Source organism: Artibeus jamaicensis, unplaced genomic scaffold (genome assembly GCF_021234435.1).
Source record: "Artibeus jamaicensis isolate MK-2021 breed Jamaican fruit bat unplaced genomic scaffold, CSHL_Jam_final contig_519, whole genome shotgun sequence".
Classification (NCBI taxonomy): domain Eukaryota; kingdom Metazoa; phylum Chordata; class Mammalia; order Chiroptera; family Phyllostomidae; genus Artibeus; species Artibeus jamaicensis.
The window spans coordinates 24,984,623-25,008,688 of NW_026521871.1; the positions used below are offsets into that span (position 1 = coordinate 24,984,623).

At 36.5% G+C, this 24,066-nt stretch overlaps 1 protein-coding gene across 3 annotated transcripts in view; it reads right to left on the reverse strand.

Annotated features, from left to right (window-relative positions):
- The window catches only part of ARMC8 (armadillo repeat containing 8), a 100,973-nt gene that overhangs the window by 43,352 nt on the left and 33,555 nt on the right, over positions 1-24,066 (reverse strand). For 2 of the 3 annotated variants that reach the window (XM_037139433.2, XM_037139434.2), the window contains 10 exons: positions 23,357-23,428; positions 21,862-22,004; positions 21,664-21,761; positions 16,831-16,923; positions 11,688-11,768; positions 9,917-9,992; positions 9,730-9,820; positions 8,042-8,102; positions 5,909-6,109; positions 933-1,028 (listed from right to left, as the gene is read on the reverse strand). In XM_037139433.2, the coding sequence (XP_036995328.1) occupies positions 933-1,028; positions 5,909-6,109; positions 8,042-8,102; positions 9,730-9,820; positions 9,917-9,992; positions 11,688-11,768; positions 16,831-16,923; positions 21,664-21,761; positions 21,862-22,004; positions 23,357-23,428 (1,012 nt within the window). The remainder of the gene's footprint in view (positions 1-932; positions 1,029-5,908; positions 6,110-8,041; positions 8,103-9,729; positions 9,821-9,916; positions 9,993-11,687; positions 11,769-16,830; positions 16,924-21,663; positions 21,762-21,861; positions 22,005-23,356; positions 23,429-24,066) is intronic. The other variant, XM_037139435.2, reaches the window with a different exon arrangement.

A 24,066-nucleotide genomic window follows, 5' to 3' on the forward strand; every position in this document is an offset into this window, starting at 1 on the left:
TATTCCATACTTCCTGTCTACAAGCCTGAGAACTTCTCTAATCATGGTAAATTTCCAGTACTTTGTGATTTCTCTTACAAATATCAACCCAGATGGAAAAATTTAGTACTTGCCATGTTCGGTAAATAATTCCCAATTTATTCTTCTTCTATGGCTCATCAAGACAGAACATGTGGGATTACTTTACTGGTGGTTCCTAAAAGCCATGTGTTAAATTTATTAGATTATATATTTTTTTGAGTGGTAGGTTCAGTCTTTTGGTTTGAGGAGGGAGCCACGTCAGAGCTTACCACTATAATTTATTTTTTGCTTAACACTATTCTCATCAAGAACATGAGTTCAGTGTAGGACTAGGCTGTAATAACATAAGGTGCTATACCAGTGATACATTTTGGGGGGACCTAGAAATTCACATGACCACTCACTAAACATAAAATCATCATTCCACAAAGATTTTATTCACATCAAACTTGCACAGTAGCAAAAAAATCAAAACATAACTAAGCCACATATCAAAGAACAATATACAATAGATTTAAATTTCTCAATAGTATTGGAAAGTATTTCCATAAATAACATTTACAATTCTAGTGTTAGGTATTTCAAGGTGTCTGAAGCTTCACAGTGCTAGAATTGATTTTTATCAGAACACATGCAAAAAGGTGCAACACAATAATCCATATTAATGACACAAAAAAGCACACCAGTTATTTGTCATTCCAGCACGGCCATGCCACTCTATGTTCTAAAAACAAACAAACAAACAACCCCCCAAATCCGGGTCCCATTCATTCTTCAATTATGCCTTTAGTCACTCTGCTTTATTATATTCAAACAGTCACTGTTAGTGCTCTTCACCACGACTTTCAGGTTGACGTCACTCCCTGCCTGCTGGCTGTCAGGACTGGGGGACGCCCCTCTCCCAGACTCACCTTCTTCCGGATGTCTTCATCATTTGCTCCGAGAGAAGCATAGAGCTTGAATGCAGCCTGGCGGAGTTCGTGAGCATGTTTTAAGTCATGATCAAGCTATGGGAGGGGAGAAGAAGATATGTTCCTAATCAGTCCACAAATTAAATTTTCAATAAAACCAATCGAGCAGAGTTGAAGGAAAAAAACGTTTAACACCTACTGACATTCTAGTGCTCGCACTGAATTCCTGATTATTTCTGTGTCCTGCTCACACGACTGAGACCTAGCTGTGTTTGTGTCACCATGATCTGGAATACATGCTGCTTCTGTCTAAAAGTGAATGCCACCATATTGGACACTAATATATGCAAAACTTTTGTGAACCTCTGAGCCATAAAAATCCAGTGATCCTAGATGGTAGCTTCAGTGGCACTAATGTTGCTTGCACTGGCTCTCTGAAATGCCCTCCTCAAAAACAAGGCACGCTCAGGCTGTGCTGGCCCTGGAGTATAGCTGACAGCTTGACTGCTGCTACCACAGTGTCTTTGGCGCGTTTCCCAAACATTAAGAGCGGTGCCAACCTAATTTCACTATGTAAATGCCTTTTAGAAACAGTAAAAACTTTTGTGAAAATCCTTAATAAACAATGTATCGCAATAATCATTATTATCTATTACAATTATCTGTGATTTATGTTCAGGGGACTTTTTTGGATAAATTTATTAAAATTACTGGAATGATACAATTAATGCTATCTTTCCATGTGTATAACTGGCTTCTAAGGTATCAATTTTCCATACACCTGACTTATCACCAAACTATCACTAATAAGAAAATAGAAGCATCTTCCCAGGACAATTTTAGTGACTAAGAACCAGTACATATACTACAAGGCATATTAATAATGTAAATAATTTTATAACTAAGAGAGAGAACTTCCTCCAACTGAGTACCACTTTCTTCAAATGATCTGCCTTCCAGAGGCTCACCCTTGTGAAAATACACAGGTGTTACTGAACACAGTCTGAAACCCTCTTTCAAAACCTCCTTAAGAGCTAACTGTCATATTAGCTACAAACCCCTAATTGTAATATAGAGAGTTTGAAGTTAACCATCACTGATTGTGGTGTACGAAGATGGGGAAATCCAGTTGGATGATATTTACAGTAACAAACAAAAGAAAATAAAACAATCCTGAAACTTCAGGGGACTTCTGGCCAAGACGGGTGGTGTAGGTAGATACACTGTACCTCTTTGCACAACCAAAAGGAGGACAACAAATAATTTTTAAAAAAAACCATCCAGAACTGCCAGAAAATCAAACTGTAAGAAAGTCCAAAAACCAAGGAATTAAAGAAGAAACATTCGTCCAGACCAGTAGGAGGGGCAGAGACAGGCAGCTGGCAGACTGGGTGACCCCACATTTGTGTGCAGATAAACGGTGAGGAACAACAACTGGGGGAGTGAGACAGATCACACAGCAAGGGTTCCAGCACAAGAAAATAAAGCCTCCAAGCCTCTCACTGAAAACACCTGTGGGAGTTGTGGTGGTGGGAGGAACTCCTGCCCTCACAGGACAGTTTGTTGGAGAGACTCACAGGGTCCTAGAAAGTACACAAACCCACTCACATGGGAATCAGCACCAGAAGGGCCCAATTTGCTTGTGGGTAACAAGAGAAGTGACTGAAAGCCAGTGAGAGCTAAGCAAGCAGCACTGTTGCCTCTTGGAACCCTCCCCCACACAGGACACCACAATACAGCAGTGTGGGTTGTCCCGTCCTGGAGAATATCTAAAGCTCCACCCCTTACCACATAACAGGTGCACTGAGGAAAAAAATACGATCCAAATGAAAGAACAGATCAAAGCTCCTAAAAAAATACAACTAAGTAAAGAGATAGCCAACCTTATCAGATGCAGAGTTTAAAACACTGGTGATCAGGATGCTCACAGAAATGGCTGAGTATGGTTGTAAAATAGAGGGAAAAGTGCAGGCTATGCAAAGTGAAATAAAGGAAAATGTACAGGGAACCAACAGTGAAGGGAAGGAACTGGGACTCAAATCAATGGTTTGGAACAAAAGGAAGAAATAAACATTCAACCAGGACAGAATGAAGAAATGAGAATTCAAAAAAATGAGGAGAGGCTTAGGAACCTCCAGGACAACTTCAAATGTTCCACCATCCAATTCATAGGAGTGCCAGAAAAAGAAAAAAAAAGAGAAAGAAATTGAGACTTATTTGAACAAATATTGAAGGAAAACTTCCCCCATCTGGCAAAGGAAATAGACTTCCAGGAAGCTAAGAGAGTCCCAAAGAAGTTAGACCCAAGGAAGCACACACCAAGGCACATCATAATTACATTACACAAAATAAAAAACAAGGAGAGAATCTTAAATGCAACAAGAGAAAAGGAGACAGTTACCTATAAAGGAGTTCCCATAAGGACTGACAGCTGATTTCTCAAAAGAAACCTTGCAGGCAAGAAGGGGCTGGAAAGTATTCCAAGTCATGAAAGGCAAGGACCTACATCCAAGATTACTCTATCCTGCAAAGCTATCATTTAGAAAGGAAGGGCATATAAAGAGTTTCCCAGATAAGGTCAAGTTAAAGAGTTCATTATCACCCAGCCATTATTATATGAAATATTAAAGGGACTTTTCTAAGAAAAACAAGATGAACAGTAAAATGACAACAAACTCACAACTATCAACAACCAAACCTGAAAAAACTAAAACTAAAACAAAGTAAGCAACTAGAACAGGAACAGAAATCACAGAAATGGAGATCACATGGAGGGTTAGCAGAGGGGAGGGGACATGGGGAGAATGGAGGGGAAAGGTACAGGGAATAAGAAGCATAAATAGTAGGTACAAAATAGACAGCGAGGTTAAGAATAGTATAGGAAATGGAGAAGCCAAAGAACTGATATGTACGACCCATGAATATGAACTAAGGAAGGTGAATGTGGGTGGGAGAGGGGGTGTGCAGGGCGAAGGAGAAGAAAGGGGGAGGGAATGGGACAACTGTAGTAGCATAATCAGTAAAATATATTAAAAAAACAAACCCTGAAACTCATTTAGGGTAGTTTTGAAGGAAATTCTTAAAAGTAGTTCCAAAAATATTCTTAAAAAATACTTTTTATTTTTTTATTTATTTACTTTTAGAGAGAGGGGAAAGGAGGGAGAAAGAGAGGAAGAGAAACATCCATGTGTGGTTGCCTCTCATGTGGTCCCCACTGGGGACCTGGCCTGCAACCCAGGCATGTGCCCCGACCGGGAATCAAACCGGTTATGCTTTGGTTCGTGGCCTGCATTCAATCCACTGGGCTACACTGGCCAGGGCCAAAAATATTCTGATCAAAGCCATCATTGATAGATTATGGGAGGAACCTCCCAATACATAACGAAGAATACTCATTTTGATGGGTAAGTCCTAAAATACTTATTCTTAACGTTTTAACTACTTTCTAGTCATAACAGATATTAGAATACTGACTGAGACTGGTACACCATGAAAATCATGCATTATTAGCATGTAAGAATTTCTCTGTCTGGATCAATTATTTATCCTTTCATGGTCAGAAAGCACTAGATAATCCATCATCAAAAATAAAGATGACAAAACAAACTAATATTCAAGTTTGGCATAAGGAGATAATTTTTTAAAATTATTATTCTAGTTTTACTGTAATGAAAATAAGATGGCAGAACCTTAATAGAAAGGATAATCTATACAGTAGTTAAATGATTTGCATGTGCATAGGCTAGAAGTTCTCATAACTGTTCCCTCACTCTCAGGTCCTACAAGGTGTTCTATTTGCTTTGCTGGGATGGTCAACTAAGGCTGTTCACGAGGCCACAGTTAGGACCTGCACATGTAAATCTGTACCAGTGAGACACTCTCAGTGTGGGCAAGTAACCAGAGGGTAAATAGATAAGACAAAGAGTTCAATGTCACCAATCAACTCTACTGGGAAAACAATCGTACTGAAGGATGAGCACACACACCACTTTAATACATAAAGGGCAGTATACGTTAATATAAATACCAGTGAAGGTATGCCAGGCCCTTCCTGAGACAGGGAAAAGATATACCCTTGACAGTTTATTTATTTTCAATGTTAAATGCCAAAGGAATGGTTACCTGCCAGATGAATTTTTTTGGAACTCAGGGGCATGGAAGAGGTCAAGAAAATCATTTTTAAAAGTTTACCGTTGGGACCACTGGTATAAAAAATAGTCACATTCATGAAATAGTACTGGTTACTAATTAGGAGGCAATGCTTTGTCTATCATGACCTTCTTAAATACACATTCCCTAACATAATATTTATATCTTTTGCTTAGAGAAACAGGTATGACAAACAGGCTCAGAAAAACAAAGTCAAAGAAATATCTACCTATCCTAAGGAACTTAACAGCTTAGAAAAAGCACAATTTGGTTCTTTGGTCTCAGTCTAAAGATTAAATGGTGGTTTAGCTGTCACTAGCAGACCCAAAGGACAGTATGAAACTGCAAAAAGTAAAGAGAGGAAGATGGCAAAATTTAGAAGAGGCGGCAAAAGAGGAAGACAGTGGTGAACAGTAAAACAAGGCCACTCAATCATACATAACGAGAGATCACCCTTGACTTAAAGAATGACAACAATGCAAGAGAGGTAACTGGGAACTTGAACAGGATGACATAAATATTGATACAATATCAGTAACCAGTTCAGAGACCAGACCCCACTATTTTGGGGTTTTAGTTGGGGATTAGGGATCCAATGTTCTGCTTTCCTAATTATCTTCTTAATAAAAATTTTCTGACAATAAATATGAAACAAACTGGACTCAAAAACTCATAAAGCAACATTATCTATGTTACCAAAGGTAAAAGATTCCTTTATTTAAAAGGGCTTTGAACTATAATTATCAATTGGTTCAAAGTAGTGAACAGTTAAGTAAAAGTTTTACAAAGGCCTTTCTTTAGCCACTGAAAAGGAAAAGAGAACATACCCTTTTAATGTCAGTGATGGCACTCACTGAGCTGGGATACTTGAAATAATCAGCAAGCATGGCAATGAGGTGATCAGTAATGCTAGCAATTCTCTGTAGCTCAACATCTGGTTCAATCAGATAGGCGAGTGTCTCAGCTCCTTCAACTCTCTCCTCTAGTAATCTCTCCTTACTGCACATTCGAACCAAACAAGGCAATGTCTGAAAGGTAGTGAAATTAATTATTTGCTTTTTGGTAAAGGCAAAAGATTGATGGAGAGCATATAGTGACTGAGTCAACTCAATGGTTTTTTTGAGGGAGTCATACTTGTGATCAAATTCTCAATAAAGACTTACAGAGAATAAAAGTTTTTTTTATGTAAAAATATATAAAATTCAGTGCAATTGAATCATTTATGCTAGCACAATAAACTCTAATCATATAATCACAGAACAATAATATAAATTCTAATTAGGCTTTGGGATCAATTAAGACTAAAGTGTTACTCTACAACTTTATAAAAGACATTTCAGAATCCTTAATAAATCATGTCTGATGCTCCTGTACCACATATTTATTTATTTACCTAACTGTCATGCAGCAATTTAATCAGGAACAGTTTTGTCTTAGAAAAAGAATGCTATTTTTTTCTTAGTAAGTAATTTAGCTGGGCCAACTTTTATATTTTGTTTGAGGATTAATACCTACAGTTACAAAAAAATTATCTCTTTAATAATTCAGTGATCTTACCACTACTCAGATTCCATTGGTTCTCCTATAATGCAAGTGAAATGCATTAATTACAGTTCCTATGTTTCCCACAGACCTCCTTGGAAAGACTAATATCTAGTCGTCCAATTTTGTTTCTGAAGTCCTCCAAAAACCTTGGTACTAGTCTTGGGTGGTTATTTATCTACATTAGATTCCCAGTAAAAATACCCCATGTGGAAGTAAAAAACCGAAATGTTATAGTTATAGGAAGACTTCCTCAACTACCATAGTCAACTGTGCTTTGCTCTTTTTTAAGTTCCCATTCTAGCTTTACCACAGTTTAGCACTTTACTGCTTACTATTGATTTCAGGCTCATTCAATCTTTTCAATACAGGCCTGGGCTTCCAAGAGGACGCCTTATTCTTATTTTCCTTTGAACAGTTACTAACATTTATCAATACCAGAAATTCTGGGATTACTGAATTTCGTGCTCATGACTACTACACAAAGAAGATACTATTAACCTAGTTGACCAATGTGGAAGAAAAGGACGAGTAAAGCAGTTATGAAAATAAATTAAGGTCCTTGCACAGAAGTGCTTAGCACTGTATGCAGAATTGTTTACTAAAGCAAACATTGATCTTCTTTTACCCTTGGATCAATTTTGAATGCTGATAGTGAGAGATCCCACATTCATAAAAATGACACATAAGCAATTTATTTATACTTGTTTTGTTCTTTCTAGCTAGTAAGACATTTAATATGTTTAAAATATTGTTATTCTCACAATAACTTTGTGGGAAATATGAGCAGGAGTTGTTGCCTCCATTTTGACAATTAGGAGTCTGAAGCACCAAAATACTAAGGGGTGTGCCCAAGGTTATCAAGCTAGGCAGTGGTGGCAGCGTGAAAATCAGATTCCAGGTCTTGGGACTTCTAGGGCTAGTCTCTTATCTAGGTATTTTTGACTTCTAGATGATTTGGACATCAATAATAATAATTGTATTCACGTGTTATTTTCTCATTCTTTCTCATTATGCCTTTTGATTAATCTGCCATTAGGGTGACATAAAGTCTTTATCTACAGAGCTAGTGAACTATTTCCTACAAAACAATGAAAATTAAAGGTGAAATATATTTTCTGTTTTACCTGAATTTTACATATTTTTACAATTTTTACATCTTCATTATCATAAAAATGAAAAAGGTATGACAAGAAAATAATTATTTCACTTTGACCTTCAAAACATATCTAAAACTAATTTTTAAAAACTACATGGCATTTCATTGAAAAGTAAAGGCACGGTATTTACTATTATTTTATTCTATGCACACATATTATAGTGACAAATGTGTAAAAAAAAAAGGAACGCCCAAACTTATTTTCAACATGTATATGACTGGATAATTTTCACATGTTGTAGAGAATTAATCAGCTCACCTTCAACACAATACAGTTGTCATCTGTCCGAATTGCACCAGCTCTACACATGTAAGTTAAACTGGAATAAAATGGCAGAAAGTTAGTTTTCTTTTGTGTTTTAAAACTTTAAAAGGAAAATTACTTGCCTTTAAGATTTTATGGGCCAAAAATGGGACAATTACTCTCATTTATTTTGAGGGAGGTTTCGACATTTTCTTATTTGAGGTTCTGATAATTTAATAGTCAAAGAAAACTAACTGATATACAGATAGTAAGCCAGATATTTAAAAAAAACACTACAAAATTGTTTTTAAATAAATGGTCTAATAGGTGAATAAATTTTGAAGCTAGGTGCTTGGCACCTTAGAGTTCTTTACACTTTTCTCTACATGATTTTAGGTTTTAATTTTTCCATAATAAAAAGGAAAAACATTACAATATAAAGCTAACAAAGTAAGTTTAAAAGAAGTTGAGATAGTCCAACTTCAACAGCAAAAGTACTACTGAAGAAGCATTTAACTTTTAACATGTATAGGTAGGTATCCTTCAGAAATTAACTATTCAGAAGTTACTAGTGGCTTTAAAAATTAGCCAATGACTTGGTTCTACTGAAAAGCAATTTACCTTCACAATTATATCTGGCTTTGAATAAGCATATAATTACTTTGCATTCCCTAAATAGGTAGTAAACATTAAGCACTTCAGAAACTTGACGTATGAATTTCCTTTTTCAATTAGATTCCTTTAGTAAGCTGGGTGGAAAAAACAAAAACAAACAAACAAAAGAAAATGTCCTAGCTTCTAGGGAATGCAATAAACAAATCAATAAAAATTCTTTACTTATATTGTAGACAGTTGAAGTATTTATAGCTATTACCACTACCTTAAGGTTTGTTACACTACTTATTTTTTTAAGTCAGTTCCATGACAGGACTACCTTACTAATAAAAAATCAAATACTCAGAAGAATCCAACAAAAAATGCAAGTAATATAAAAACATAAAATAAAAATAATTCATGGTTCATGAGTAATTAGCTGAAAATTCCTCATTCTTACCAAAATATTAGAGCCACAGCTTCTTAAATGTTGAAACAAAATCATTTATTTAGCACAGAACCTTAAACAACAGGTATTCAACCTAACTGTTCATGTACTGATAATTAGAGAATTAGCATATATTAAAGGCTTACATGAGCTAGGAGTTATGCTAGTAAGAACTTTATGTAACTATCTTATAAACTGTTACATCTCTATAAGGATTTGTTCTGTTTTGTTTCTTCTAAAATGAGAAAATGGCATTCTCCGAAATCATGCCTTGGTTATCGACGTCAATTAATTCTCACTCCGTATTTCTGTATCTTTACATTTTCGTGGCTTAATACTTTTAATATTTAGCATAATATGTGTTGGTTACTTCTCATCTAATTCTGTATTATTTCAACTGAAATACAGAAGGGGAATATAATAAAGTGATTTTATGTAGACAATCTTAGATGTTATAGGAGAATTCCTGTTCTGCATGCTACTGAGTAAATGAAGTAAAAACTCACATCCATTTAAGGAAATGTGAGACAACTCTATGACTTTCAAATTTCAAAATCCCCAAACAAGACAGGGATTGAGACTGAACTAATCAATCTGTCCAAAAATTCTCTAATATATTGACAAAGCCCTATCTTTCTTTCCACATTGTCTTGTCTTTTACCATTTTGCTGATGTGAGTTGCATCTCAATAGGCTTATCCCTCTGTAACATCTTCACAAAAATTTGTGGTAACAATTCTCCATCAACCAAAACTAGAAATAAAACAAACAACAAGAATTAAGGAATTCTTTAAATCTACAAAGTTTACAAATTAAATCATGTAGGTGCCACTGAAAGTACCAGCCTACCATTTACCAGGGTCATCGATACCTGGGGGTTTTCAAAAGCTAAAACTGAGAAGCATTTCAGTGCTTGCATTCGAACCTGTAAAAGTAAATGAACAATTTATTTAAATTTTGTAAATATGGATTTTAATATCTTATAATCTAAACTCTTCTGAAGAAATAACTATTTAAATCTGCTAGAGTATTAAAGGAAGGACTCAAGGGAATAGAAATAAGACTGGTATATCAGAAGAATGCAGTAAGTTCAAATTAATTTTGAAGTAATGAAAAAGTAAAAGCACTAAAGTTGCACTAAATTTGAACTAGGTAAATCCCTAATCAAATTTAAAAGGACACTGTACAAGATACAATGTTGGTAAAGCAAAGGAAACTTAATAACAATTACCGACTGCCTTTCAAGTGGGACATTTCTTCCCAAACTACAAAAGACAGAACCGAAGAAGGAAAAAAAAGAGTACTCTTGTAGTTGTACATGGGATGGGGATGAGGAAGAAAAGGAAACAAAGTTACAACAAAAGTTTGAAAAGAACTAAACTAATTTAACTTTTAACTAAAACATCTATAAACTTTGCTACCATTCCTCAAAACCAGGTCTGGTCAGGTCTGGGATGAGACCAAGGGTCCAAATTCTTGGCCACATACAACACATTTTACAATCTGCTGGGGCTTCTATGAGAGCTGTTATTTTTTTAGCCTTTCTATTCAGTTTGCACCAGATGATCTAATCCTTACTTCCTCAGCTGAGTCCACATCTGATATTCTTATGTGAAAGCTGGGACTGACAGGACAGGTGGATGAGGTGTACAGAAACATGTCCCTCACTTGGGCAACACTCCTATCCTTGTGAGCTCTTCACCAAGAGCAAACTTTGGGCATCTGAGGTAGGGACAACATACACAGTAGCAAGCTGTAATAAAGCTAAGGACCAAAAGAGCAAACCAGAATCAGTACAAATGGAGAGAAGACAAAAGGAGGACTTCTCTGTTCTGCAGGAAACTCTTGGTATACCCAGCTCTAATGTGACACAGTAAGGACAATGTCCCAGTGTTTGCTATAATTTGCTAGCTGAACAACAATGAAATGACTACAGTTTTACCTAAATGTCTGATAATATATCATGATGATACTTACCTATATATAAGAAAAAGGTAGTAAAAAATTTAATTAACAAATCTGAAAACTCTTGACTTTTTAACTCAAAATACAAAACAATATATTTTATGTTGATATATATGATGCATATGTGCTATAAGACTGAGTGAGTCACTGCGGATAAATAAACATCTCAAATATGAAATCCAAAGTCTTTCCTGACATAGCAAGCCATTGCTCCAATACACTTCAAGGCATCAGCTTTGGCACAGACACCTTAACTGGAAGAGATTATTAATGATCACAGGTGAAAATCAATAGCAACTCATGCCACAACCATATACTGAAAAAAAAAGAGGAAAGACAATACTGATCACAATATCTATCAAGAAATAAAATATGTAATTTTCTACAGCAATATTCTAGCAATCAAATAAAGTATAAAAATCTGGACATAAGCCCTGGCTGGTATAGCTCAGTGGATTGAGCACGGGCCTGCGAATCAAAGGGTCCAGGTTTGATTCCCAGTCAGTGCACATGCCTGGGTTGCAGGCCAGTTCCCAGCAGGAGACCCACGAGAGGCAACCACACATTGATGTTTCTCTCCTTCCCCTCCCCTCTAAAGATAACTAAATAAAATCTTAAAAAAAAAACAAACTGGACATAATGTTTAACATCTTACTTTGTAAGATACTGAGGTTAGTAGGTGAGCAATATTCTGAACTGCACCATGGTTAAATAAAATTGTTTGATGATCTGGGCCCTATAAGAAAAGAGAATACAGTAATATATTAAAAAGAGCAATGATTCATTCCAATAAAACATTTACTTCAATGTAGAAAACCATATTCCATTCAAGGCAGAATTCTCAGTTACCCTTCCTTCTCTTGCATAAACACATTCCCCAAAAAGGAAGGTAGACACTATTTTTAGTCTTGCAAGGGGCTGCCATATCTTACTTCATCCCAGTTATGTAAAATTATTGCCTCCTTCCCTCCTCCCCACAAGGAAGGGAGAACAGAAGCTATCCTGGTACAGGCCCCATGCAATTCTTAAATAGAATTGCAGCAACTATCACAGCAACAGAACTACGAATTCTGCATTTCATGTGCACACCCTCAGTCACAATGGTAGTCTTTCCTACAACTTAAGGCTGATGAACTAGTGAGAATTCTAAAACTAAATAATTGCAAGAGGAACTGGAGCAGGGGCTAACCGGTATCAACACATCAGGCAGTCTGAGCAATGGATGGCGGGAAACACAATACTCCATAACTGAGAAGTGAACATGCTTTGGTTTCTGTTTCTATCTCATTTCTCTTCTTAAAATTACCGCTTCTTAGGGTAGATAGGTGTAGAATAGAGAAGTTCAAGTATTTTATTTTTCATCAACTGTTTTCTACTAATATATTTATTGAAGGTCTTTAAAGTGGCGGAAGCTACAGATTAAAGCAAGGCTTCGAATTTGCCTCAGTTTTTACTCACTGATTTTATGTTCTACCCACTCAAATAATGAAAAGTCAATTAAAGCCAGGACAAAGGTGGTATGTTATACTTATCATTATTCAGAAGAGAAAAACGTAGCTCTGAAAGGTAGACTGCATGTTTGGGTTTATACTGGAAACCAGATACTTACTACTCTGGAAAAAAGCTCCTAGACCAATTTCTCCAACCCACTATTCAGCCAAGTAACAACTATTTTAAGGTGCTCATTCCATCTTAGATCAAAATACCCGTCATTTGAAGTGAGGAGATTAGCATTCATACTTCTGAATAACAAAAGTGCCATATTCTATTTTATGAATAATAATTCTCTAAATATTTTGTATACTATCAAAGAGTCCTTTAAAAAAACTTCAGCAATCTATCTCTTAATTTCTATACATTTCTAACTTCTAATTTCTTATTTTTAATCAGTGCATGATATTCCATGGTTTACTCAGACAAACCCCAATTACATATTTTAGGTAGTTTCTAATGTCTCACTATTATAAGCAATGTTTTGTTGACTTTTATGAAAGCTGTATCTCAGTGAAGATCATTAGGGAATGAGGACAAATTCCCACAGTACAATTGCTCGATATATTTATCACTATACATCCGTTCAGAACAGTGCAAACCTGCCCTTGTAACTGAAAATACTGGCATTCTTAGGACACAGGCTGAAAGTGTGCTCTGTCTTCCTACCTCATTCTCATCCCCGCACCCACAATTATAATTACAGGTACTTATTTACTTGCTATGTGCCAGGCACTGTTCTAAATGCTTTACTTTGAACTGTCTCATTTGCAACACTGGAGAAGCTGGCTGATTCATTATAAAGACAGTGGTGAAAGCAAAATAGAAGCAGACTCACAGAGAGAAAGCAGGCTGACCGTTCTGGGGGAGGGGGCAAAGAGGTGATGGAGGGGTCAAGCAAATAAGAAAAAGAAAGAAAAAACTCATGAGCATGGACAACAACAGTGTGGTGATTACAGAAGGAGAGAAGGGATGGAGGTAAGAGCAGGGAATGGGGGATACGTGGTAATGGAAAACATTCGATAAAAAGTAATAGCAAACAGAAAGGTGGTGGAGACTGTAATCGGGGAACCAAGGAAAAGAAGGGTCTCTTAAGAATCTGAGCCATTTTTTTTCTTACTTAGTAACAAGTAAGTAAGTAGAATAAACTGTGAAGATAAGTCTAAATTAGCCTTGGCTGACATGTCAGAATACTAAAATTTTTTTGCCTTCCTTATATATTTTAACATCCCAATTTAAATACTATTCTACAATGTTTGTAGAATAGCTAAACAGGCAGGGTATTGCCTCTGCGCCTGTACATCATTGTTTTTCTACCTTTGTATTCAGCCACCCTGTTCCCCTGCTTTGGGATAACTTAATATTAAAAGACTTTTATATTCATCAAGATATCTTATACATATACAAATACATAAGTATATTCTTTCCCACTTTAACTCAAATGATTATGCTTATGTATACTATATATGAAGTATTTATATATATAGTACTATATAAATTACATTTACTGCCCTAAACTTTTATTTATTTTACTTTTTCTTATACTATATCTCAGAGATCATTCATATCAGTACATAAGAGCTTTCTCATTTCTTTTCCTTTTTTTTTTGGCCTTATTCCATTGTATGAATGCCCCATACTTTAGTACTCTGTAGTGAGACACTTAGATTGTTTTCAGTTTTATTACAAACATCATGTCAATGAATATCCATGTGTAAGCATCTTCCCTTCCGCCCTCAGAGCTGGATCACTTATGGAATATCTTTACTGATGGAGTTACAAGCACAATGCAATTCTCTGAACAAAACTGTTCCCTGCTGTTACCAATATGAACTATATTTTTTTAATCCTTCAAACTCTTTGCCCCAAAGATTGCAGCAAATATTTATTACGAAAGCTGTTCCTCCTCTTTGTGGCCTTACACAGGATTGTGTAAAAATAACTGCAAGGAAGGAATTAGTGGCTGCAGCAACTAGAAAGGAGGAGCTGTTGTTCGATTCTCAGCAAGTCTCTCTAGTCTCTCCAAATCAACCTGCATGAGCCTGGGATTACGAAGGCAGCATCCACAGGGTATGAGGCACATAAGCCCTCGTGATCTAAAACTCCAAAACACACGAGTCAGGGATTTGAGTAAATGCTTAAGAAATGACAATTAAGAAGTTAGAACTCCACGTAATATTACTACTAGTCTTTTTTGCTTCTTAATGAGATAAAATTTCAAAGATATAAGTATGATTAGCTTCTCATAAAAACACTTTAGTAAACTTTTTCTTTTTCTGTCTCCTCTCCCCAAACTATGTAAATTTATTTAATATTGATACCAGTATATGTAAATTCATAAATCAGTCTTAAAATTCTATTATGAATCTTATATGTAAACTGAACAAATAGAAAATGACATGTTTTTATAATGACAATATAGAAATCATCAGATCAGTTGTTTTAAAAGACATATTGTTAATATCTCAGTAGAGAAATTAATATTGTATTTTAGGCTATTTCTGTTGTCACTGGGTTTATGTTTCCTGAGGTCTAGTTATATCTCAGAATACTTGAATTTGGTCATTTAACTACACTGGCAAATGCTCTTATGAGGCTAAAAGCAAGCTGAGTTAAGATGAATTTCTCTGTTATCTTTAGTTCTATTAGTGGCATAAGGGTTCTATTTAGTTCTATTAGTGAGCATAAATTCCTGCTCAGCCTAAGTTTCTCTCTAGCACAAGAACTTGTGATTTAATGGTTTTCCTTTATCTATGATTTTAGCTAAAACAGCACTGATAAGTTTCAGATGAGCAAGCTTAGAAGTGGTGAGAAGTTTCTAATGAATAATTCTAGAAGTGATTTGGGTAACTTCAGGATTGGGATTTTTTAAACTTCTCATAATTTAGCATAATTTGACATGTAGTAGTTACATACATACATCCTGGTCCAATTTTCAGTGCCCTTTTGGGATTACTGTAGTTATAACTAGTAGATGCTGCGTTCTCAAACACTCAGGTATCAATGCTCAAAGATTTTTAATGAGGCATAGAGTTCTGGAGTATCCTTTTCACCTGCCAGTGCTGGCTACAAGACATCAGTTCATTGTTGGAAGATTCTAGACCCTTTTAAATTTGCCTCATTTTCAGTAAATGAATTGCAACAAAAATGATGTTTTCTCAAAGCCTTTCTTTGCCCACCTCAAAAGATTAAGGAATCATCTGACATCCTTGGTCCTCTGAGTCAGAGCAACCTGAGAAGAGAAACCTAAAAAATGTTTGACAAAAATCTTAAATTCTACATGTCTTAAACAGAATTATGTAGGCTGTGATATTCCTCTAAGATATGAGAAATGGTTTAAACATTTAAATTATAATCAACAGATAATTTTTCTGGAACAAAATTATTTAATTTTCATTTATCTGGGAAACTTCTAAAATGTGATCTGTGATACTCCTAGTTTAGTATATAGGTGTTCACTTCTCTTTCCCTTCTCTTTTATAGCTCCTCAAACTCCTCATTTTGTATTTGGATTCTAAATGATAGGTGAGTAATGTCTTGAACAACTTACAGCATCTTCAGATGATAAACTATTTGGTTAAAAGTTAGAAAATGTATAGAAATTATGAAAGATCTTAAATAATCACCCATTGCTAGCAAAAGAATAACGAGTGTAAACTATGAGGCAGAGTACATCTTAGCACTTCACAGCACTCTTCAGGTTGGGTTCAGGCCCTTTTAATAACAGAAATTTCTTCAACAAAGAGCAGAAGAACCTCCTAGTTCTCCTTGTATGAGATCACTTAAAATAATTTCTAACAATGTGGAAACCGAGGGGGTGGGGAAACCCTCACACACTGCTGGTAGGAGTATAAAATGGCACAACATCTGTATAAGACAACACATGGTAAAGTTACAAATGCACACTCTTTGAGTCGGCAATTCCATTTCTTATGAAACATGTTTCACACAAGGTATTGTTTTGTAATAACATAAGACAGGAGACAAGCTAAATGTCCAACAATAGAGGAGTGGTTAAATAGATTATTGCATATCTATACAGTAAAATATTATATGGCTGTTTATAAAAAATGAATGAGCGAGCTCCTTATGTACTGATACGCAGTAGCCTTCAAAATATGTTAAGTAAAAAAATGCATGGTGCAGAAAGTATGTATGGTATACTTTATGTCAAAAAAGGGGGAAGGAAATAGATACATAGTCTGCTTATATGCATAGATTACCTCTGACAAGATACACAAAGAAGGCACATCTCCTGAAGGCATATAAAGTTTTACATTACAGAGAATATTTATTCCAGTTCTTACTTTACAGCAGTGTGAGAAGATCTGACAGATGTACTCTTGGGTGTAACGGGACCTGCTCAGCAGTGCCATGAGGTGTGGTATCACCGTAGCATCCTGGAATTAAAGGGAAGGAGAGCACAGCAACAAGGAACTTAAGACACTGTGGAGTACATCTAACACATTATTTCTATGAGCAGGTACTGTGCAAGCCTCTTAATAACAGTAAATCAAGTCTGCTTAAGGAATACAGGAAAACAAAAGCAACATGGCCACCAAAACTGTCTGGGCAAAGAAAAAGGAAAAGGGCTTTAATATTTAACCTTAAGGCCCTGGCTGGTGTAGCTCAGTGGATTGAGCACGGGCCTGCGAATCAAAGGGTCACAGGCTCAATTCCCAGTCAGGGCACATGCCTGGGTTGCAAGCCAGGTCCCAGCAGGGGACGCACAAGAGGCAACCATACATTGATATTTCTCTCCTTCTCTCCTTCCCTTCCCCTCTAAAAATAAATAAATGAAATCTTAAAAAAAAAATTTAACCTTAAGAACAGAAAATTCTCAATTTCTTTCCCCAAAATAGCCTACATCCCCATAATAAAACAAAATCATTTTAGTAAGACTTGACAGAAATTTGTTCTGAAACCAAGTGTGAGGTAACTAGTAAGATATAGAATAATAGATAGCTTCTAGGGAGGAATCAGTGTATAAAAATAAAACTTGGCAATTATAACCTCTGAGACATTATAAGTATCAGTGATCAGTAACAATCTCTCATGACTACAGTTAGCTAATTTCAATCTTCACAACAGCAACTTCTCTCTCAGCATACACTCTACCTACTGTTGAAACAACAACATACATGATGGTACGGAAGAAAAAAGAATCCACCCAACCTGCTAAAAGTTTCTCAAGAATTCTTTTTCTTTTCTCAGAATGCAAAAGAAATGAAAAGTTGAAAGGAGATTTGAAATGAATCAGAGATGGAAAGGAGACTATGCTCAAGCATCCTTACCAATGCTGTCAAGAGTCCTAGAGCTGTGCTTCTAAAGTATGAACGTGCATGCCAATTCCAAGATTTTCTGTGTGTGTGCACATTATGACTCTGTAGGTTTAGAGTAGGACCTAAGACCATCCATTATAACTAGCTCCCAAATGAGGCCAATATAGCTGGTCCACAGACCACACTTTGACAAAAGAAAACAGAAGGCAGCCCTAGCTGGTGTGGCTCAGTGGACCGAGGGCCGGCCTGCGAACCAAAGGGTAGCTGGTTTGATTCCCAATCTCAGGCACATGTCTGGGTCGCAGGCCAGATCCTCAGTAAGGGGCGGCCCTGAACACTGATGATGTTTTTCCTCTCTTCCTCCTTTCCCCTCTCTCTAAAAATAAACAAATAAAATATAAAAAGAATAAAAGAAAACAGAAGGCAAGGACAGAAACTTAAAAGAATAGCACTGTTGAGATGAACAAGCTTAGAGTTTCTCTGAGAAAGAAAAGAATGTCCAAGATATATAAAAACTAAGTAGAAAAAGAGGCTGTTGATTCCCAAGTAGAATCTTCCCCCTTCCCTTGTTAAGTATAATCCTGTGTGTTGCCACAAGTAGTTTAAAAACAAAGAAAAACTAAGAAAAACCTCAAAGAAAGTCAGGTACTAAATGCATAGAAAGAAGAGAAAGAAAGCCCTGGCTGGTGTGGCTCAATGGGTTGGACATCATCCCACGACCCGGTCAATTCAACTCCCCGTCAGGGAACATGGCTGCATTATGGGCCAGATCCCTGGTTAAGGGTGTGCAAGAGACAACTGATCGACAATTCTTTCGCACATCAGTGTTTCTCCCCCTTTCTTTCCTCCTCCCTTCCCCCCTTTAAAAATAAGTCAAATCTTTTTAAAAAGGAAGAGAGAATATGGGGGCTGGAAGCAGAAGATGGGGATGTAGGTAGCAGCTAAGATAGATCAGGCAATCTAGAGGAAGATAAAAAAAAAAGCCTCTATTAGGCTCCTAAAACCACTTCCACCTCTTTCCTTTCCTCCATTGCTCCTCTCTCTGTTTTCCTGTTACAACAACCCCTATACTATTCTTCACACCGGGCCCACTTTCTGCCCATTCTGTTATATACCTGCAGTTTATAGGTGAGTAAACAGGAAAAGAATAGTTATAATTTGCCCATTGGATAAATGGAATTTCAAACTAGACATCCTGCCCTTTTCCAATTCAACTGCTATCTTCAGTTTAGTGCCTGAGTTACAACGCAGCTGACCTCTTCAGTATCCAACTCACAGATCACAGTTAGTTACATTGAAAACTTCACTCTGTCGTTATTCCACCCAACACTTTTCATGAATTCCCCATTATCTCTGAGGCATAAAACTGAGATGCTTTGCTCTGCCATGGTTGCTCAGTTGGTTGGAGCATCAGCCCCTGCACCAAAAGGTTGTGAGTTTGATCTCTGGTCAGGGCATATACCTAGGTTACGGGTTCAATACCCAGTTGAGGTGTGTAAGGGAGGCTACCAATCAATGTTTCTTTCACTCATTCTCTCCCCCACCCCCTCCTCTTGCTCTAAAATCAGTAAATATACCCTTGAGTGAAGATTTTTTTTAAACTACAAAAAAAGAGAAAAGAAAAAAAAATTGAGATGTTTCATAATTTACATGTCCTTACTGTGAAAGTCACTCGATGCCCCTGAGTCTTAATTTTTCTCATGTAAAAAAGTTAGGATGGCGTCAACCAGAGTCTTCCAAATTATGCACCATGATTCATTAGTAAGTTATGAAATCAGTTTCGAATGTGAGGAAGATGAAGTTAAAAACAGCTGGCCATGATAAATTTCTCCCTCTGTTATTGGGTTGGGGGTTTAGAAGAAATTTCTAGGGGAGTGATTTTCAACCTTTTTCATCTCATGGCACACATAAACTAACCACTAAAATTCCACAGCACACCCCCCAATATAGGTATAATTTTGATTCATTCACACCAGATGGCTACTGTTGTGTTGGCTGTCATTTTTTATTTGACAATCTAAGGAAGAAGAGGCCAGCGCCCATATGAAACAGTCATGTTTATTCAGAATTGCATGTTTTAAAGATTTTTGAGGCATATCTCTGTGCCTCTTGTGGCACATGGGCTGAAAACCCTGTTCTAGGGTAAAGACCAGTGGCTGTTCAACCTCTTTGTAATCGGGACAATAGGAACTTAGGAAGACGAACTGATGGAATGCTTTGAGGAGGATGTTTCCAATTTATAACTGCTTACAGTATCAGTGGTTCTCAAAGAGTGGTCCAACGACCAGCAGCATGTAAGCTACCTGTAAACTTGTTAGAAATCCAAATTCTGAGGCTCCACCCCAGACTTAGTGAATCAGAAACTCTACAGGTAAGGTCCAGCAATCTATGCTTAGCAAACCCTCCAGGCAATTCTGGTGCATGTTCCAGTTTGAGAACCACTGTAGTAAATGATTTACAGATTTATAAGAAATGGCTCCCTGAAGAATGTCACACAAATCCCTGAGGTATAAAATTACTATGTTTCATCATTCAGAGCCTCCTTGCTGTATGAGGTGACTGACAAATCTCCCTTACAATACTTATGTATCATTGCCGGCCAGAAGAACACATGCCTGATGCGGGAATCACAGATTATGAGGCTACGTGACATGTCCCCTCTTCCTGATTGTTTCCTTTTGCCTCCTGATTCCTTATGTTCTTGAAATATTTGTAAAGCATGATTCTCAGCAAGATCTGATTCATATGTGTCTGATTTGACATTCTGATTCTTTGTGTTAGCTTAGAGAATCACAACCAGCATGTTTTAAAAATGAAAAAGGATATAATAGGAATCAGAGGGCATCACATTTATGGAACTGCTTTGTGAAAACTGCCTCAGGATTCTCACTCACATTCTACCTCACACCCAAATTCACAATATGCACAGTGTAGCAATGGAAAATATATTTCTTACTGTGGATTGTGGATAAGAATATTTGAAAAATATTAGTCTGGATAATTTTCATTAAAAAAGCCCTGCCCTGGCTGGTTTAGCTCGGTGGTTTGGGCTCGGGCCCATGAACCAAACAACTGTGGTTCGATTCCCGGTCAGGGCACATGCCTGGGTTGCAGGCCAGTTCCCGGCAGGGGTCATAAGAGAGGCAGCCACACATTGATGTTTCTCTCCCTCTCTCCTTCCCTTCCCCTCTGAAAATAGATAAAATCTTTAAAAAAAAAAAGCCCAAAGTTATCAGATAAAAAATACTCTCCTCCCAATAAACCCCAAGGTTTTTGAAAACTACTGAATGATTCCACAGATCTTTGAATACTCGCATGCGATTCTAGCCTTGCAAGTAAGCCTCTTGCAAACTGATTCTGCTTCATCTCTCCAAGTGAAGCTAATACTCATGCCCTTCCCACATAAGACTATCCTGCCCACAATCCTGCATATTCTCTTACACAGATTTTCTTAGACTGGCCTCTTTACTCTCTTAATCTTATGCATTATTCAAGACCCAGGTCAGTTTCTAGCTTCTCTATAAAGTTTTCTCTCCTGGATTTAGCCTAGAGTGAACAAAACGCCCTATCACTCATTTAGCATTACATAAATTGTCTTACCTTGTATATATTAAGAGATCAAAATGGGTCTTTTTAAAAAAAACAAATAAAGCAAGCCTGTAAATTCTTCAAGTTCTGAGACTATCTTTTACTTCTTTACAAAGCCTAGATCATTTGACATTTGCAAATTAGCAAGAACTCAAGTATTTTTTGAGATTTTTTAATAATATAACACTGCTGAGTCTTGAGATGCTAAGTAAATCAGAAGTAAGATGTTAGTGAAATATAATAGATGATTCAAAAACAACTAAAACTCACTGTATACAATAACTCCTCTGGAGTGACGGGACTGGTGAAGATGGTGCGCAGGCATCGGAGGCAAGCTTCAATGAACTTCAGGTCTGGGGACAATAGTCCTATTAATAGGAAATAGATTTGAGACATCTTTTCAATCCATATTTAAAACTGCAAACTGTTTCTAAGTTTTACTTGAATAAAAATGACTTCCCTACATACCTTGCAGTAAGGCAGGGATAATATGGCAATCTAATAGAGACTTGACGTTGTTTTCAGTACCCATAGCAAGACTTCCCAATACCACTGCACATTCAGTTTTCAGCTCTGTACTTGAGGTTTCTTGCTGAAGCAAGTATAACAATCTAAAAAGAATGAACTTGATAAACAGAAGAGACTAAAAAACTTAAAAGTGAATTAGCTGAAAGTAATGTGACAGAAAAAGGCTACGAATACATTGTATATACTAAAAATATGGTTGGTAAGTTTATAAAGGGTAGGAAATGGTCATTTGTTTTATCAGCTGCTAATTTAATAAAGAAATATCTGGGGAAAACCTAAAAGAGATTTTTCTTCATTCTGAGCAAAAAGAACTATCATATATTCTTAAGAGTTTATCAGAACTATAAATCTGAGAGTTGTCCAAAGTGGCCTCTGTAGAAACAGCAACATCACAAGTTCATGTTACCTGCCACTTCAGAATGTGAAGACAACCAATGCCAAGTGCTGCTGGGTCTTCCATTCAGACTTGAAATGGACCTTAAATAACCAGAGCTATAGTTCAGAGATCACAGAGGTCTAGTCTAGAGGGACTACTCAGAGTCCTTGTGCAGCTCTTCAAGCAAGGGAAGCTCTCTTCTTTCTCCAGTTCTCCCATTTGGGGAATCAGGGGATCCTCCCATTTCCATTCCAGCCCAGCCTGACAAATAACTACTCTCCAGATTTCAATCATCCACCACGTGTGACTACCTCTCTTGTTCTAAGACAGAACTCTCATGCTCCCTAAAGCATATTTATATAATGACCACTAATTTCCTAAAAAAGGTTACTGACTGCTTTATGGTTACCAAAGTATATATTTGAAGTTGGTTATGATGAAAACAATACAACCATTAATCCCATATCAAAAGATAAAAAAGAACAGGAAAAACCCAAAATACTAAAAATTCTAAATGAAAACTTACAACAACTGCACATAAAACTTAGTTCTGAATAGCAAAGGCAAACAGAAAGTTATACAACTGTCATTATCCACCAAAAGGAAGCTTATTAGGTCATCAGAAGAAATAAACTTTATGTTAACTTAAAAAACAGCAAATTTTATTAGAAGTCAAATAAAGAAGAGAAGAATAAAAAACCAACCAACTCTCTCTCTCTCTTTTAATTTACAAAAAGATTTTGAGAAACCTGAGAAGTCAAAAACTGCCAGGGCTCTGAGTAGATAGGGAAGAATGAATCAGGCTGGTGCAACACATTCTTCTATTGCAGGGTCAATGATCTTGAATTTCTAAGAAGTATTCACACATTCACTTCATAGTCCATTCTCTGGTACTTGGACTTGTTTTATTTCTTACAAATGCTTCATGAAACTCATGAAATTTGAGGCTTTCCAAAAATAGAATAGGCAATACAGGAAAAAGATCATTCTTATGGTTGAGAATGAGAAATACATTAGAATTAGTGTGAACAGCAAAAAAGAAAATGATACCAAACATACCTTGGAACAGCTCCTAAAACAATGAGGTTGGCTTTCTGCTTGTTGTTTCCAATTACGGCATTTTTCATGTCTCTGAATTGAGGGGAAGAGAAAGGGAAGAGAAAACATACATTTTTTGTATGTTGAGACATCACACAAAAAAAATCAAAGATCAATCATTCCCCTTTATCTTTACTATGTAACATCTTGGATTGGCAAGTACAGAAGTCGGTGACAAAGTCAAAAGCATTGACCCTTTTCCCCCTGGAATGCCAAAGACAAGAGAGTGAAGCTGAGGGATGTAAAATAGGTAATGGAGTGGGGGAAGTGGGAAATAGATCCTGAGTACTGGGCAAAAGACTCCCAATGAAAACAAAACCAAACCAAGTTTTTTTTAAAAGGCCACTGAACTTTTGAATATAAAGAAATATATAAAGAATATACACATCCTCATTCACAGATCTGGGAGTACAAAGTAAAAGCAACCAGCCCACAGAACATCTCTGACCTTGTTTAAAGGAGAATGACTTTGTTCACTCTTTCTTGTGACTTCTTATGGACTGAGTATTTCTTATGATTCTATTTTATCTCCTTTATCATTTTATTAACTGTAGCTTTTTGGGTTTTTCATGTTTGCCTTACAATCTATAATGTGCATGTTTCAACAATCTTCAAGGGATATCACCCCCGTTTCATGGGTATTGTAAGAACATTGCAGGTATAATACTTCC